The sequence below is a fragment of the Theropithecus gelada genome, chromosome 16 (assembly GCF_003255815.1).
Source record: "Theropithecus gelada isolate Dixy chromosome 16, Tgel_1.0, whole genome shotgun sequence".
NCBI classification, from domain to species: Eukaryota; Metazoa; Chordata; class Mammalia; order Primates; family Cercopithecidae; genus Theropithecus; species Theropithecus gelada.
The window spans coordinates 58,074,993-58,087,677 of record NC_037684.1 but is presented as its reverse complement, the minus strand read 5'-3'; the positions used below and the strand labels follow the sequence as shown (position 1 = coordinate 58,087,677).

The 12,685-nt window shown below is 47.8% G+C and overlaps 1 protein-coding gene across 1 annotated transcript in view; it reads left to right on the top strand.

Annotated features, from left to right (window-relative positions):
• The window catches only part of PRPF8 (pre-mRNA processing factor 8), a 35,628-nt gene that overhangs the window by 16,733 nt on the left and 6,210 nt on the right, over positions 1-12,685 (top strand). Inside the window, exons 25-36 of the mRNA XM_025361362.1 lie at positions 7,256-7,503; positions 7,618-7,797; positions 8,005-8,140; positions 8,249-8,418; positions 8,584-8,713; positions 8,837-8,983; positions 9,165-9,325; positions 9,612-9,803; positions 10,377-10,614; positions 10,754-10,882; positions 11,734-11,847; positions 11,927-12,100. Of these exons, the coding sequence (XP_025217147.1) occupies positions 7,256-7,503; positions 7,618-7,797; positions 8,005-8,140; positions 8,249-8,418; positions 8,584-8,713; positions 8,837-8,983; positions 9,165-9,325; positions 9,612-9,803; positions 10,377-10,614; positions 10,754-10,882; positions 11,734-11,847; positions 11,927-12,100 (2,019 nt within the window). The remainder of the gene's footprint in view (positions 1-7,255; positions 7,504-7,617; positions 7,798-8,004; positions 8,141-8,248; positions 8,419-8,583; positions 8,714-8,836; positions 8,984-9,164; positions 9,326-9,611; positions 9,804-10,376; positions 10,615-10,753; positions 10,883-11,733; positions 11,848-11,926; positions 12,101-12,685) is intronic.

Below are 12,685 nucleotides of genomic sequence, written 5' to 3'. Positions count from 1 at the left end.
GGGTGAGAGGGTGAGGAGTGGAGGAGGGTGACAGGGTGAGGAGTGGAGGAGGGTGACAGGGTGAGGAGTGGAGGAGGGTGACAGGGTGAGGAGTGGAGGAGGGTGAGAGGGTGAGGAGTGGAGGAGTGTGAGAGGGTGAGGAGTGGAGGAGGGTGAGACGGTGAGGAGTGCTGAGAGGGTGAGAGGGTGAGGAGGGTGAGGAGTGGAGGAGGGTGAGAGGCTGAGAGGCTGAGGAAGCAGTTGACTCTAGCACAGGCTCTGGAGTCAGGTGGGTTCACATCATACCTTTGTCATGTGTACTAGTTGGGATCTTGGGACAGTTGCCCATGTTGGGCCTCAATTCCCTCATCTGTAAAATAGGGATACTGATAAGACCTAGCTCAGACGGCTTTTGTGAGAATTAAATGAAATAGGGTATTTAGTGAACCATACTACTTGATAAATTGCTTGATAAAGCTGGGCATGGTGGCTTATGCCTGCAATCCCAGCACTTTTGGAGGCCGAGGTGGGAGGACTGCTTGAGCTCAGGAATTCGAGACCAACTTAGGCAACATAGCAAGATCCTATTTATATTTAAAAATAAATAAATAGGCTGGGCGCGGTGGCTCCCGTCTGTAATCCCAGCACTTTGGGAGGCCAAGGTGGGTGGATCACGAGGTCAGGAGTTCAAGACTAGCCTGGCCAATATGGTGAAAGTCCGTCTCTACTAAAAATACAAAAATTAGCATGGTGTAGTGGTGTGCACCTGTAGTCCCAGCCACTTGAGAGGCTGAGGCAGAAGAATTGCTTGAACCTGGGAGACAGAGATTGCAGTGAGCCGAGAACATGCCACTGCACTCCCGCCTGGGCAACAGAGAGAGACTGTCTCTCAAAAAATAAATAAATAAATAAATAATATAAATTAAGATAGATTTTTAAAATATGTTTAAAAAGCTATATTGGCTATGCACGGTGGCTCACGCCTATAATCCCAGTACTTTGGGAGGCCGAGGCAGGCGGATCACGAGGTCAGGAATTCAAGACGAGCCTGACCAATATGGTGAAACCCCATCTCTACTAAAAATACAAAAATTAGCTGGGCGTGGTGGCATGTGCCTGTGATCCCAGCTACTCGGGAGGCTGAGGCAGGAGAATAACTAGAACCCTGGAGGTGGAGGTTGTAGTGAGCTGAGATCGTGCCACTGCACTCCAGCCTGGGTGACAAAGTGAGACTCCATCTCAAAAAAAAAAGAGGCTGGGCGCGGTGGCTCAAGCCTGTAATCCCAGCACTTTGGGAGGCCGAGACAGGCAGATCACGAGGTCAGCAGATCGAGACCATCCCGGCTAACACGGTGAAACCCCGTCTCTACTAAAAAACATAAAAAAACTAGCCGGGCGAGCTGGCAGGCACCTGTAGTCCCAGCTACTCGGGAGGCTGAGGCAGGAGAATGGCATAAACCTGGGAGGCGGAGCTTGCAGTGAGCTGAGATCCGGCCACTGCACTCCAGCCTGGGCGACAGAGGGAGACTCCATCTCAAAAAAAAAAAAAAAAAAAAAGGCTATGTCATGGGCAAGTTCTATAACTTGTTTTTTTATGAAGACTTAAGAGGTATAATGTATATAAATTTCTTACCATAGTACCTAGTACATGTAGACCTGAGTAAATATTATTTTCCTTCCTGCCTCTTATCCCCCAGGAATTTCTGCTATTTAGTAAAGGAACACTGGACTTCTCAGGAATTTATGCTTCCTTCCGTTCTGGGATAGAGCACTGTTAACTACAACAGAAGTACTGTGTTCCGTTACACACATAGCAATTCCAAGTGCAGTCAGGGAATTTACTAAACCTAATGGGAATTGTCCACTTGCCTTTACTCCAATATCTAGCCCATCCTGGCCCCTGGCCCTCCTTTTTCTTTGAGATGGAGTCTTGCTCTGTCGCCCAGGCTGGAGTGTAGTGGCACAATTTCTGCTCACTGCAACCTCCGCCTCCCGGGTTTAAGTAAAAATCCTGCCTCAGCCTCCTGAGTAGCTGAGATTACAGGTGCCTGCCACCATGCCTGGCTAATTTTTGTGTTTTTAGTAGAGATGAGGTTTCACCATGTTGGTCAGGCTGGTCTTGAACTCCTCACCTTATGATCCGCCCGTCTCGGCCTCCGAAAGTGCTGGGATTACAAGCGTGAGCCACCGCGCCCGGCCCCCTCCTTTCTGTAGATCTGCCTGGTTGTCTCATCCTGTGGACATGTGAGATGCTCAGTCTCGCTTTCGTGTTAGGGTTTAAGCTGTTATCTCACCTGCAGTCCTTTCTCCTTGCTTGTCTGAATACTATTTGCTCAAAGCATATTACTATGGTAACTCCAGCCAACGTACTTTCTTTTTTTTTTTGTTTTTTTTTTTTTTTGAGATGGAGTCTCGCTCTGTCGCCCAGACTGGAGTGCAGTGGCCGGATCTCAGCTCACTGCAAGCTCCGCCTCCCGGGTTTACGCCATTCTCCTGCCTCAGCCTCCCGAGTAGCTGGGACTACAGGCGCCCGCCACCTCGCCCGGCTAGTTTTTTGTATTTTTAGTAGAGACGGGGTTTCACCGTATTAGCCAGGATGGTCTCGATCTCCTGACCTCGTGATCCACCCGTCTCGGCCTCCCAAAGTGCTGGGATTACAGGCTTGAGCCACCGCGCCCGGCCCAACGTACTTTCACCTCAATAATTATTCAGAAGACATTTTTTGCCTTAAAGTCTTGACTATATCATTTGATATTTTGTGGTTTGCTGTCTTGTTTTATTGAGCTTTTCAAAGAAACAGCTTTGGTTTCATTTTTCTCTTTTTTGTTGCATTTTTTTTTTTTTTTTTTTTTTTGAGATGGGTTCTCTGTGACCCAGGTTGTGCAGTGTCACAGTCTCAGCTCACTGTAATCTCTGCCTCCCAGGCTCAGGAGACCCTCCCACCTTAGCCTCCCAAGTAGCTGGGACCACAGTCACATGCCGCCATGCCTGGGTGATTTTTCTTTGTATTTTGGATAGAGACAGTTTCGCCATGTTGCCCAGGCTGGTCTTGAATTCCAGAGCTCAGGTAATCCACCCCCCTGGGCCCTCAAAGTGCTGGGATTATAGGTGTGAGCCACTGCGCCTGGCCTTGTTGCGTTGATTTCTTCTCTTATCATAGCCATCCCTTTGCTAGTTTGTTAAGATAAAAGGTTAGATTATTAATTTTGGACCTTTCTCTCTGTTTTATTGGAGATGGAGTCTCGCCCTGTTATTCAGGCTGGAGTGCAGTGGCGCGATCTTGGCTCACTGCCAGCTCTGCCTCCCGGGTTCACGCAATTCTTCTGCCTCAGCCTCCCAAGTAGCTGGGACTGCAGGCGCCCGCCACCATGTCCGGCTATTTTTTTTTATTTTTTTATTTTTAGTAGAGACAGGGTTTCAATGTGTTAGCCAGGATGGTCTCAATCTCCTGACCTCGTGATCTGCCCGCCTTGGCCTCCCATAGTGTTGGGATTACAGGTTTTAGCCACCATGCCCGGCCTGGACCTTTCTCTCTTTCTTTTTTTTTCTTGTGTTTTTTTTTTTTTGAGGCGGAGTCTCACTCTCTCACCCAGGCTGGAGTGCAGTGGCGCAATCTTGGCTCACGGCAACCTCCGCCCTAGGAGTTCAAGTGATTCTCCTGCCTCAGCCTCCTGAATAGCTGGGATTATAGGCGCCTGCCACTGCGCCAGCTAGTTTTTTTTGTATTTTTAGTAGAGACGGGGTTTCACCATCTTGCTCAGGCTGGTCTTGAACTCCTGACCTCGTGATTCACCTGCCTTGGCTTCCCAAAGTGCTGGGATTACAGATGTGAGCCACCGTGCCTGGCCCCATTCCTCTCATTTTAATATGTTGTGTTTTCATTTTTATTTAGTTAAAAGTATGTGTGTGTATATATATATATATTTTTTTTTTTTTTTGGTTTGAGACAGTCTCGCTCTGTTGCCCAGGCTGGAGTGCAGTGGCATGATCTTGGCTCACTGTAACCTCCGCCTCCCGGGTTCAAGCAATTTTCCTGCCTCAGCCTCCTGAGTAGCTGAGATTACAGGCACCCACCACCGCGCCCAGCTAATTTTTGTATTTTTAGTAGAGACGGGGTTTCACCATGTTGGACAGGCTGGTCTCCAACCCCTGACCTCATGATCCACCCACCTCAGCCTCCCAAAGTGCTGGGATTGCAGGCATGAGCCACCATGCCCAGCCCGTGAAAAGTATATTCTAATTTCCCTTATGAGTTCATATTTTACCTGAGGTGGTTTTGAATTATGCTGTTTACATATTTGGAGGTTTCCCTTATTAGTTCCTACTTTGATTCCATGATGATTAGGAAACATGTTCTATATGATGTTAGTTTTTAAAAATGTATCAAAATTTTTTTTTAAAATAATTAATTAATTTAGAGGTGGGGTCTCATTCTTGCCTAGGCTGGTCTCAAACTCCTGGGCTCAAGCGATCCTCCCGCCTTAGCTTTCCAAAGAGTTAGGATTATGGGCATGAGCATCTGGCTGAGGCTGACTTTTTTTTTTTTTTTTGAGATGGAGTCTTGCTCTGTCGCGCAGGCTGGAGTGCAATGGCGTGATCTCGGCTCACTGCAAGCTCCGCCTCCCGGGTTCAGGCCATTGTCCTGCCTCAGCCTCCCGAGTAGCTGGGACTACAGGCGCCACCACCACGCCTGGCTTTTTTTTTTTTTTTTTTTTTGATGGGGTTTCACTGTGTTAGCCAGGATGGTCTCGATCTCCTGACCTTGTGATCCTCCCGCCTCGGCCTCCCAAAGTGCTGGGATGCTGGGATTACAAGCGTGAGCCACCGTGCCTGGCAGAGGCTGACTTTTTGATGTCCTAGCATACAGTCTATCGTGGTGACTGTCCCATGTGTGCTGGAAAAGATCTGTTAATCTGTATTCTGCTATTGTTAGGTTGAGTATTGTACAAATGTTAGGTTCAGTCAATTGGTTACATTGCTCAAGTCTTCTATATTCTTAGTGATAGTTTTTGTATACTTCTATCGGTTACTGAGGAGTATTAGAAATCTCTAGTAATCTCAGCAGTTTGGGAGGCTGAGGCTGGTGGATGGCTTGAGCACAGGAGTTCGATCAAGACCAGCCTGGGCAACATAGTGAAACCCCATCTCTACAAAAAAATACAGAAATTATCTGGTGTGGTGGTACATGCCTGTAGTCCCAGCTACTTGGGAGGCTGAGGTGGGAGAGTCTCTTGAGCCTGGGAGGTGGAGGCTGCAATGAGTGGAGATGGTGCCATTGCACTCCAGCCTGGGCAACAGAGCAAGGCCCTGTCTCCAAAAACAGAGAGAAAGCTCCAGTTACAGCTGTGAGTTTATTTTCTTTCAGGTCCATCATTTTTTAGATTCTGTTATTAGTTATATAATGTATTTAGGATTATTAGGTCTTCTGAACGAGTTGACTCCTTTATCATATCAAATATCCCTCTGTATTCCTGATAGTATTCCATGGTCTGAAGTCTTTGTTTTAACATCAGTAGTGCCACTCCAGCTTTGTTTTGTGTTTACATGGGTGTATTTTTCCATCTTTATACTGTTAATCTGTGTCTTTGTAATTAAAGTTTATTTCCTATCAACAGCATATAGTTGGATCTTTTTGTTGTTGTTGTTGTTTTTGAGATGGAGTCTCTCCCTTTGTTGCCCAGGCTGGAGTGTAGTGGCGTGATCTTGGCTCACTGCAACCTCTGCCTCCCAAGTTCAAGTGATTCTCCTACCTCAGCCTCCCAAGTAACTGAGTCTACAGGCGCATGTCACCATGCCCAGCTAATTTTCGTATTTTTAGTAGAGACGGGGTTTCACCATGCTGGCCAGGCTGGTTTCGAACTCCTGACCCCGAGGCCCGCCTTGGTCTCCCAAAGTGCTGGGATTACAGGTGTGATGAACCACCGAGCCCGGCGTTTTTTTTTTGTTGTTGTTGTTGTTTTTTTTTTTTTGAGACGGAGTCTTACTCTGTGGCCCAGGCTGGAGTGCAGTGGCCGGATCTCAGCTCACTGCAAGCTCCGCCTCCCGGGTTTACGCCATTCTCCTGCCTCAGCCTCTGGAGTAGCTGGGACTACAGGCGCCCGCCACCTCGCCCGGCTAGTTTTTTGTATTTTTTAGTAGAGACGGGGTTTTACTGTGTTAGCCAGGATGGTCTCGATCTCCTGACCTCGTGATCCGCCCGTCTCGGCCTCCCAAAGTGCTGGGATTACAGGCTTGAGCCACCGCGCCGGGCCCGAGCCCGGCGTTTTTATTTAAATCCAGTTTGACAATGTTTGCTTTACAAATGGTTTGAATACCTCAATGAAGGTTAATGTAACCATCAATGTGGCAATTAGGTCAGTTTAAATCTATCATCTTATTTTTTTTTTTTTTTTTTTTTTCTGTTTTTCTCTTGTCATGCCTTCTTCTGAATTTAGTTATTTTATGACTTTATCTCCGCTCTTCACTTATTTGGCTACATGGTTTTTTTCTTCTTATTTGCTCTAAGATTTACAGTATACATCCTTCACTTACCATGATCTACTGTGACCATTAGTCTACTACGGATCACTTAACATATAGTACAAGAACCTTAGAATAATACACTTTAACTTCCACTCCCACTCTTAGTAGTATTTTTGTCATAACATTTTAGTTGTACATGTATTATAAGTGCTATAATACTTTGTTACTCTTTTTGCTTTGAACAGCCTTTATCTTTTATAGAAATTGCAAAATGAGAAAAAATATTTTTTGCATTTTACCCACATACTATTTCTATTTCTGGTGTTCTTCACTACTTTGTATAGCTCCATCTGGTGTGCTTTTTCTTTTCTTTTTTTTTTGAGACAGAGTCTCGCTCTGTCTCCCAGGCTGGAGTGCAGTGGTGCGATCTCAGCTCACTGCAACCTTTGCCTCCTGGGTTCAAATGATTCTCCTGCCTCAGCTCCTGAGTAGCTGGGATTAGAGGCACCCGCCACCACACCCGGCTAATTTTTGTATTTTTAGTAGAGACGGGGTTTTGCCACGTTGGCCAGGCTGGTCTCCCAACTCCTGGGCTCAAGCAGTCCTCCCACCTTGGCCTCCCAAAGTGCTGGGATTATAGGCGTGAGCCACTGCGCCCAGCCTCATTGTGATTTTGCTATTTCCCTAGTGACTAATGATGTTGAACTCAAATCTTTCTTGAGTAGTAGAGATAAAATAACTGGATCAAGTAAGTAGTCTCCACCCTCCCCGCCCTGGCTCATCTGTAATTGACTTTTTTTCCTACTGTCTTTAGATTGTGAATAAGTGGAATACAGCTCTCATTGGCCTTATGACATACTTTCGGGAGGCTGTGGTAAACACCCAGGAGCTCTTGGACTTACTGGTAAAGTGTGAGAACAAGATCCAGACACGCATCAAGATCGGACTCAACTCCAAGATGCCAAGTCGGTTCCCCCCAGTTGTGTTCTACACCCCTAAGGAGCTGGGTGGACTCGGCATGCTCTCAATGGGCCATGTGCTCATCCCCCAGTCCGACCTCAGGTACAGCCCGGTTAAACATATTTCTAAAGCCTGTTGCTTAGGCCCTGAGGGAAGTGGGTATTTCTTGAGTTTTAGGCTTTATTTTTTCTCTAATCTTGGTTGTACCCCAAACAGGTGGTCCAAGCAGACAGATGTAGGTATCACACACTTTCGTTCAGGAATGAGTCATGAAGAAGACCAGCTGATTCCCAACTTGTACCGCTACATACAGCCGTGGGAGAGCGAGTTCATTGATTCTCAGCGGGTCTGGGCTGAATACGCACTCAAGAGGCAGGAGGCCATTGCTCAGAACAGGTGGGCATCTAGGAGGGCATGCCAACCCTGGGGCAGGGGCAGGTGGTGGCCTTTGGACTGTGTGTGGAGTTCAGGGTCAGAGCATGCCATGGTTTTATGGAGGTGAGAAGGCTGGTTCTACTGACCCTAATTATTTTTGGCCAGGAAGGAGTGCTGAGCTCCTCGTGTGAGATTGCGTTTTGACTTGAATCTTTCTTTTTTTGGAAGACGCCTGACTTTGGAAGACCTAGAAGATTCATGGGATCGTGGCATTCCACGAATCAATACCCTCTTCCAGAAGGACCGGCACACACTGGCTTATGATAAGGGCTGGCGTGTCAGAACTGACTTTAAGCAGTATCAGGTGTGTGGAGGGAGGAGATTTTCCCTGAATCAGGAAAACCCATGACTATCCCAGAAACTTGGGGCAGTAGGCGCCCAGAAGCTTGACCGTGCCTGCCTTCCTATCTAGGTTTTGAAGCAGAATCCATTCTGGTGGACACACCAGCGGCATGATGGGAAGCTCTGGAACCTGAACAACTACCGTACAGACATGATCCAGGCCCTGGGCGGTGTGGAAGGCATTCTGGAACACACACTCTTTAAGGGCACTTACTTCCCTACCTGGGAGGGGCTTTTCTGGTGAGGATTCTCCTCTCTTGGAAGGACCTGTCACAACCCTTTGAGCTCATCTCTTGTGTACCTCTGTGACTTCCTGTGGTGTTCCCCAGACAGCCACCTCCAGGAGGTCAGCAGTGTGCTGGGAGATGGCAGGATATCGCCTCATCTGTATCTCTTGCTCCCCAGGGAGAAGGCCAGTGGCTTTGAGGAGTCTATGAAGTGGAAGAAGCTAACTAATGCTCAGCGATCAGGATTGAACCAGATTCCCAATCGTAGATTTACCCTCTGGTGGTCCCCAACCATCAATCGAGCCAATGTGAGTGTGATTGATAGACACTGGAGATAGGAAGCTAAAAATAGTTGTTTCTTCTTGCCTTGGTTATGTCATGAGCACCCGAGTCTCTCGATCTCTGACGTCCCATTGTCGTTTTCCTGGCAGGTATACGTAGGCTTTCAGGTGCAGCTAGACCTGACGGGTATCTTCATGCACGGCAAGATCCCCACGCTGAAGATCTCTCTCATCCAGATCTTCCGAGCTCACTTGTGGCAGAAGATCCATGAGAGCATCGTTATGGACTTGTGTCAGGTGGGCTGGAATCGAGGGAGAGGGTGCTAGAGAGTCGGCTCAGCTTGCTCTTTTGCATATGGGAAATCCACCCTGGAAGCTCTGAGGATGAGACTCCTGTTGCCTCATTATCTTATTCTACAAACTCTGATTTTAATTGGGCTTCCTTAACAAGTCTTAATGTCTCCATTTTTTCCTTCAGGTGTTTGACCAGGAACTCGATGCACTGGAAATTGAGACAGTACAAAAGGAGACAATCCATCCCCGAAAGTCGTATAAGATGAACTCTTCCTGTGCAGATATCCTGCTCTTTGCCTCCTATAAGTGGAACGTCTCCCGGCCCTCATTGCTGGCTGACTCCAAGTAAGTGCCTCAGGACCCAGCCCTGGGCAGCCAGGAACTTTAGTTTTCCTGTTCTTCTAGCACTACAACTTTAGGAATTGTCCCTGTCTGCCTTTGTTTCAAACTTGGAGCCAGTGCTACCCCTGGAGCCTATCAACACCGTTAGTCAGAGCTGCTGATTCTCTGGGGTCTTGCTGATCTGGAACAAGTTGGTGGAGTGGGTGGGATGGTGTTGGGATTTAAGTGGTTCTGGGGGCATTGGTTATGCCCATGGGTTCCTAGAAGCTTGAACCCTCTTCATCTTCAGGGATGTGATGGACAGCACCACCACCCAGAAATACTGGATTGACATCCAGTTGCGCTGGGGGGACTATGATTCCCACGACATTGAGCGCTACGCCCGGGCCAAGTTCCTGGACTACACCACGGACAACATGAGTATCTACCCTTCGCCCACAGGTGTACTCATTGCCATCGACCTGGCCTATAACTTGCACAGGTGAGTTGAGGCTCAGAACCATGTATTTTCAGGCCAGGCGCAGTGGCTCATACCTGTGATCCCAGCATTTTGGGAGGCCGAGGCGGGCAGATTGCCCGAGCTTGGGAGTTTGAGACCAGTCTGGGCAACACGGTGAAATCCCATCTCTACTAAAATACAAAAAATTAGCTGGACGTGGTGGTCTGCACCTGTAGTCCCAGCTACTCGGAAGGCTGAGTTGGGAGAATTGCTTGAACCCAGGAAGCGGAGGTTGCAGTGAGCCGAGATTGTGCCACTGCACTCCAGCCTGTGCAACAGAGCGGGACTCTTGTCACACACACACACACACAATCCATGTATTTTCCATTAGCCCCATACTTTAATGTAGTCATACTTTTTTACTTCACCTGAGAGAGAGGAAGTGGCCCATTCCTCCTGTGGGTCACTGAATCTCTTCCCCAGCCTGTATGTACACATGAGCAGAGTGTTGTCAGCCTGGCCAACAGTCTTTCTTCCTCCGTAGAGTTGCAGTGTGTCTTGTTTTTGGGGCTATCAGCCTGGTCTTAACTTTTCTTGACCCTTTTACCTTCCCAGTGCCTATGGAAACTGGTTCCCAGGCAGCAAGCCTCTCATCCAGCAGGCCATGGCCAAGATCATGAAGGCAAACCCTGCCCTGTACGTGTTACGTGAACGGATCCGCAAGGGGCTACAGCTGTATTCATCTGAGCCCACTGAGCCTTATTTATCTTCTCAGAACTATGGTGAGCTCTTCTCCAACCAGATTATCTGGTTTGTGGATGACACCAACGTCTACAGAGTGACTATTCACAAGGTGAGTGTTACCAGCAGTGTATGGGTGCGGGACTCTGTACAGGGCTGTGGGAGGGTAATGGGCTCAGTGTGTACACATGCTGGGAAGGAGGCAGGGTGGTGATGTGTAGGCCATGCTAACAAATGCAGTCCTTCTCTAGACCTTTGAAGGGAATTTGACAACCAAGCCCATCAACGGAGCCATCTTCATCTTCAACCCACGCACAGGGCAGCTGTTCCTCAAGATAATCCACACATCTGTATGGGCAGGACAGAAGCGTTTGGGGCAGGTGAGCAGGTTTAAAGATGAAGACGCCATAGAACCATGTTGCCTCTTATTCTTGGAGTGGACTGGGTAGTATTTACTGGTTTGTTAGATGAAAGGCTGAGAACATCTCATTTGGACTTATCCCCTAAATTCCTTGGGAAGTATTCTGTGGGAGGTCCAAGAGTGTATGAGGTGCTTCGTTCCCTTCCAGCTGGTCTGTTTCCTGAATTTCTAACCTTTCTTGAACAGGGCTATCAAAAATCATTTTTCTAAAGGCAACACTTATCCTTGAAACATCCACTTTGACTCAGTCTCTTCTCTACCTCAGAACTCTTGCTGAATTAACTCTTCTTTAGCTTCCTAGACATTCAACATCTGGCTAGGCTGTATCTGTCCAGCCAGTTTCTCTTCCTTTACATTTATAGCATGTTTCATCTTACAGTCAGTCCAGGATCTTAGTAGCCCAAACCCCGATGCTCATCTCCACATCTGTGTTTTGCTCGTATTTTTCTTTCTAGAATGAACTCCCCTCTTTGCTCTGTTAATCACAGTCCCTCCTTAAGACACGTTTTTTTGTGCAGCTTTTTTCTGATCCTAGTAGCCTTAATTTATTTTGCTCCTGAACTCCGTAATGCAGTATATGGTTTAGCACATACTCATGTGTCAGCGTGTGGTATTGTCTTGTTGAAAGGGGCCGTCAGCCTGGTCATTGGACACGGCCGTTTGATACTCTTCTACCTTCTTAGTGCCTAACATTTAACACCAGTGTTCAGTAGAAACATAGTTGGATTATTTCAAAACTAGGATATTCTGTTCTAGTTGATCTAGGAGGGTAGAGACTAAATTTCCATTTTCTTCTCTCTTGCTTTTAAGTTGGCTAAGTGGAAGACAGCTGAGGAGGTGGCCGCCCTGATCCGATCTCTGCCTGTGGAGGAACAGCCCAAGCAGATCATTGTCACCAGGAAGGGCATGCTGGACCCACTGGAGGTAAGAGGGTGGGTGGGGTAGAAGAAACGAAACTGAGACCTTTAGGCCGTTTCTCATCTTGGACTTGATCTTGTCTTAGGTGCACTTACTGGACTTCCCCAATATTGTCATCAAAGGATCGGAGCTCCAACTCCCTTTCCAGGCGTGTCTCAAGGTGGAAAAGTTTGGGGATCTCATCCTTAAAGCCACTGAGCCCCAGATGGTTCTCTTCAACCTCTACGATGACTGGCTCAAGACTATTTCATCTTACACGGTATGAACCTCGGGAAGAGAAGATAGCTGGAGGAGGAGCAGGTTTAGGGTCAGGAGAAGATCCTGTGTCTTAGGTTTTTTCCATTTTCACATTTTTAGCCTATAGATTGGGTGGGAACTCTTGACTGTCGTGAGGGTTTAAGACCTTAAAGTTAAAAATCAACTCTTGGGGCCGGGCGCAGTGGCTCACACCTGTAATCCCAGCACTTTGGGAGGCTGAGGTGGGTGAATCACCTGAGGTCAGGAGTTTGAGACCAGGCTGGCCAACATGACGAGACCCCATCTCTACTAAAAATACAAAAAAAATCAAGCCTGTAATCCCAGCACTTTGGGAGGCCGAGACGGGCGGATCACGAGGTCAGGAGATTGAGACCATCCTGGCGAACACGGTGAAACCCCGTCTCTACTAAAAAATACAAAAAAAACTAGCCGGGCGAGGTGGCGGGCGCCTGTAGTCCCAGCTACTCCGGAGGCTGAGGCAGGAGAATGGCGGGAACCCGGGAGGCGGAGCTTGCAGTGAGCTGAGATCCGGCCACAGCACTCCAGCCTGGGTGACAGAGCAAGACTCCGTCTCAAAAAAAAAAAA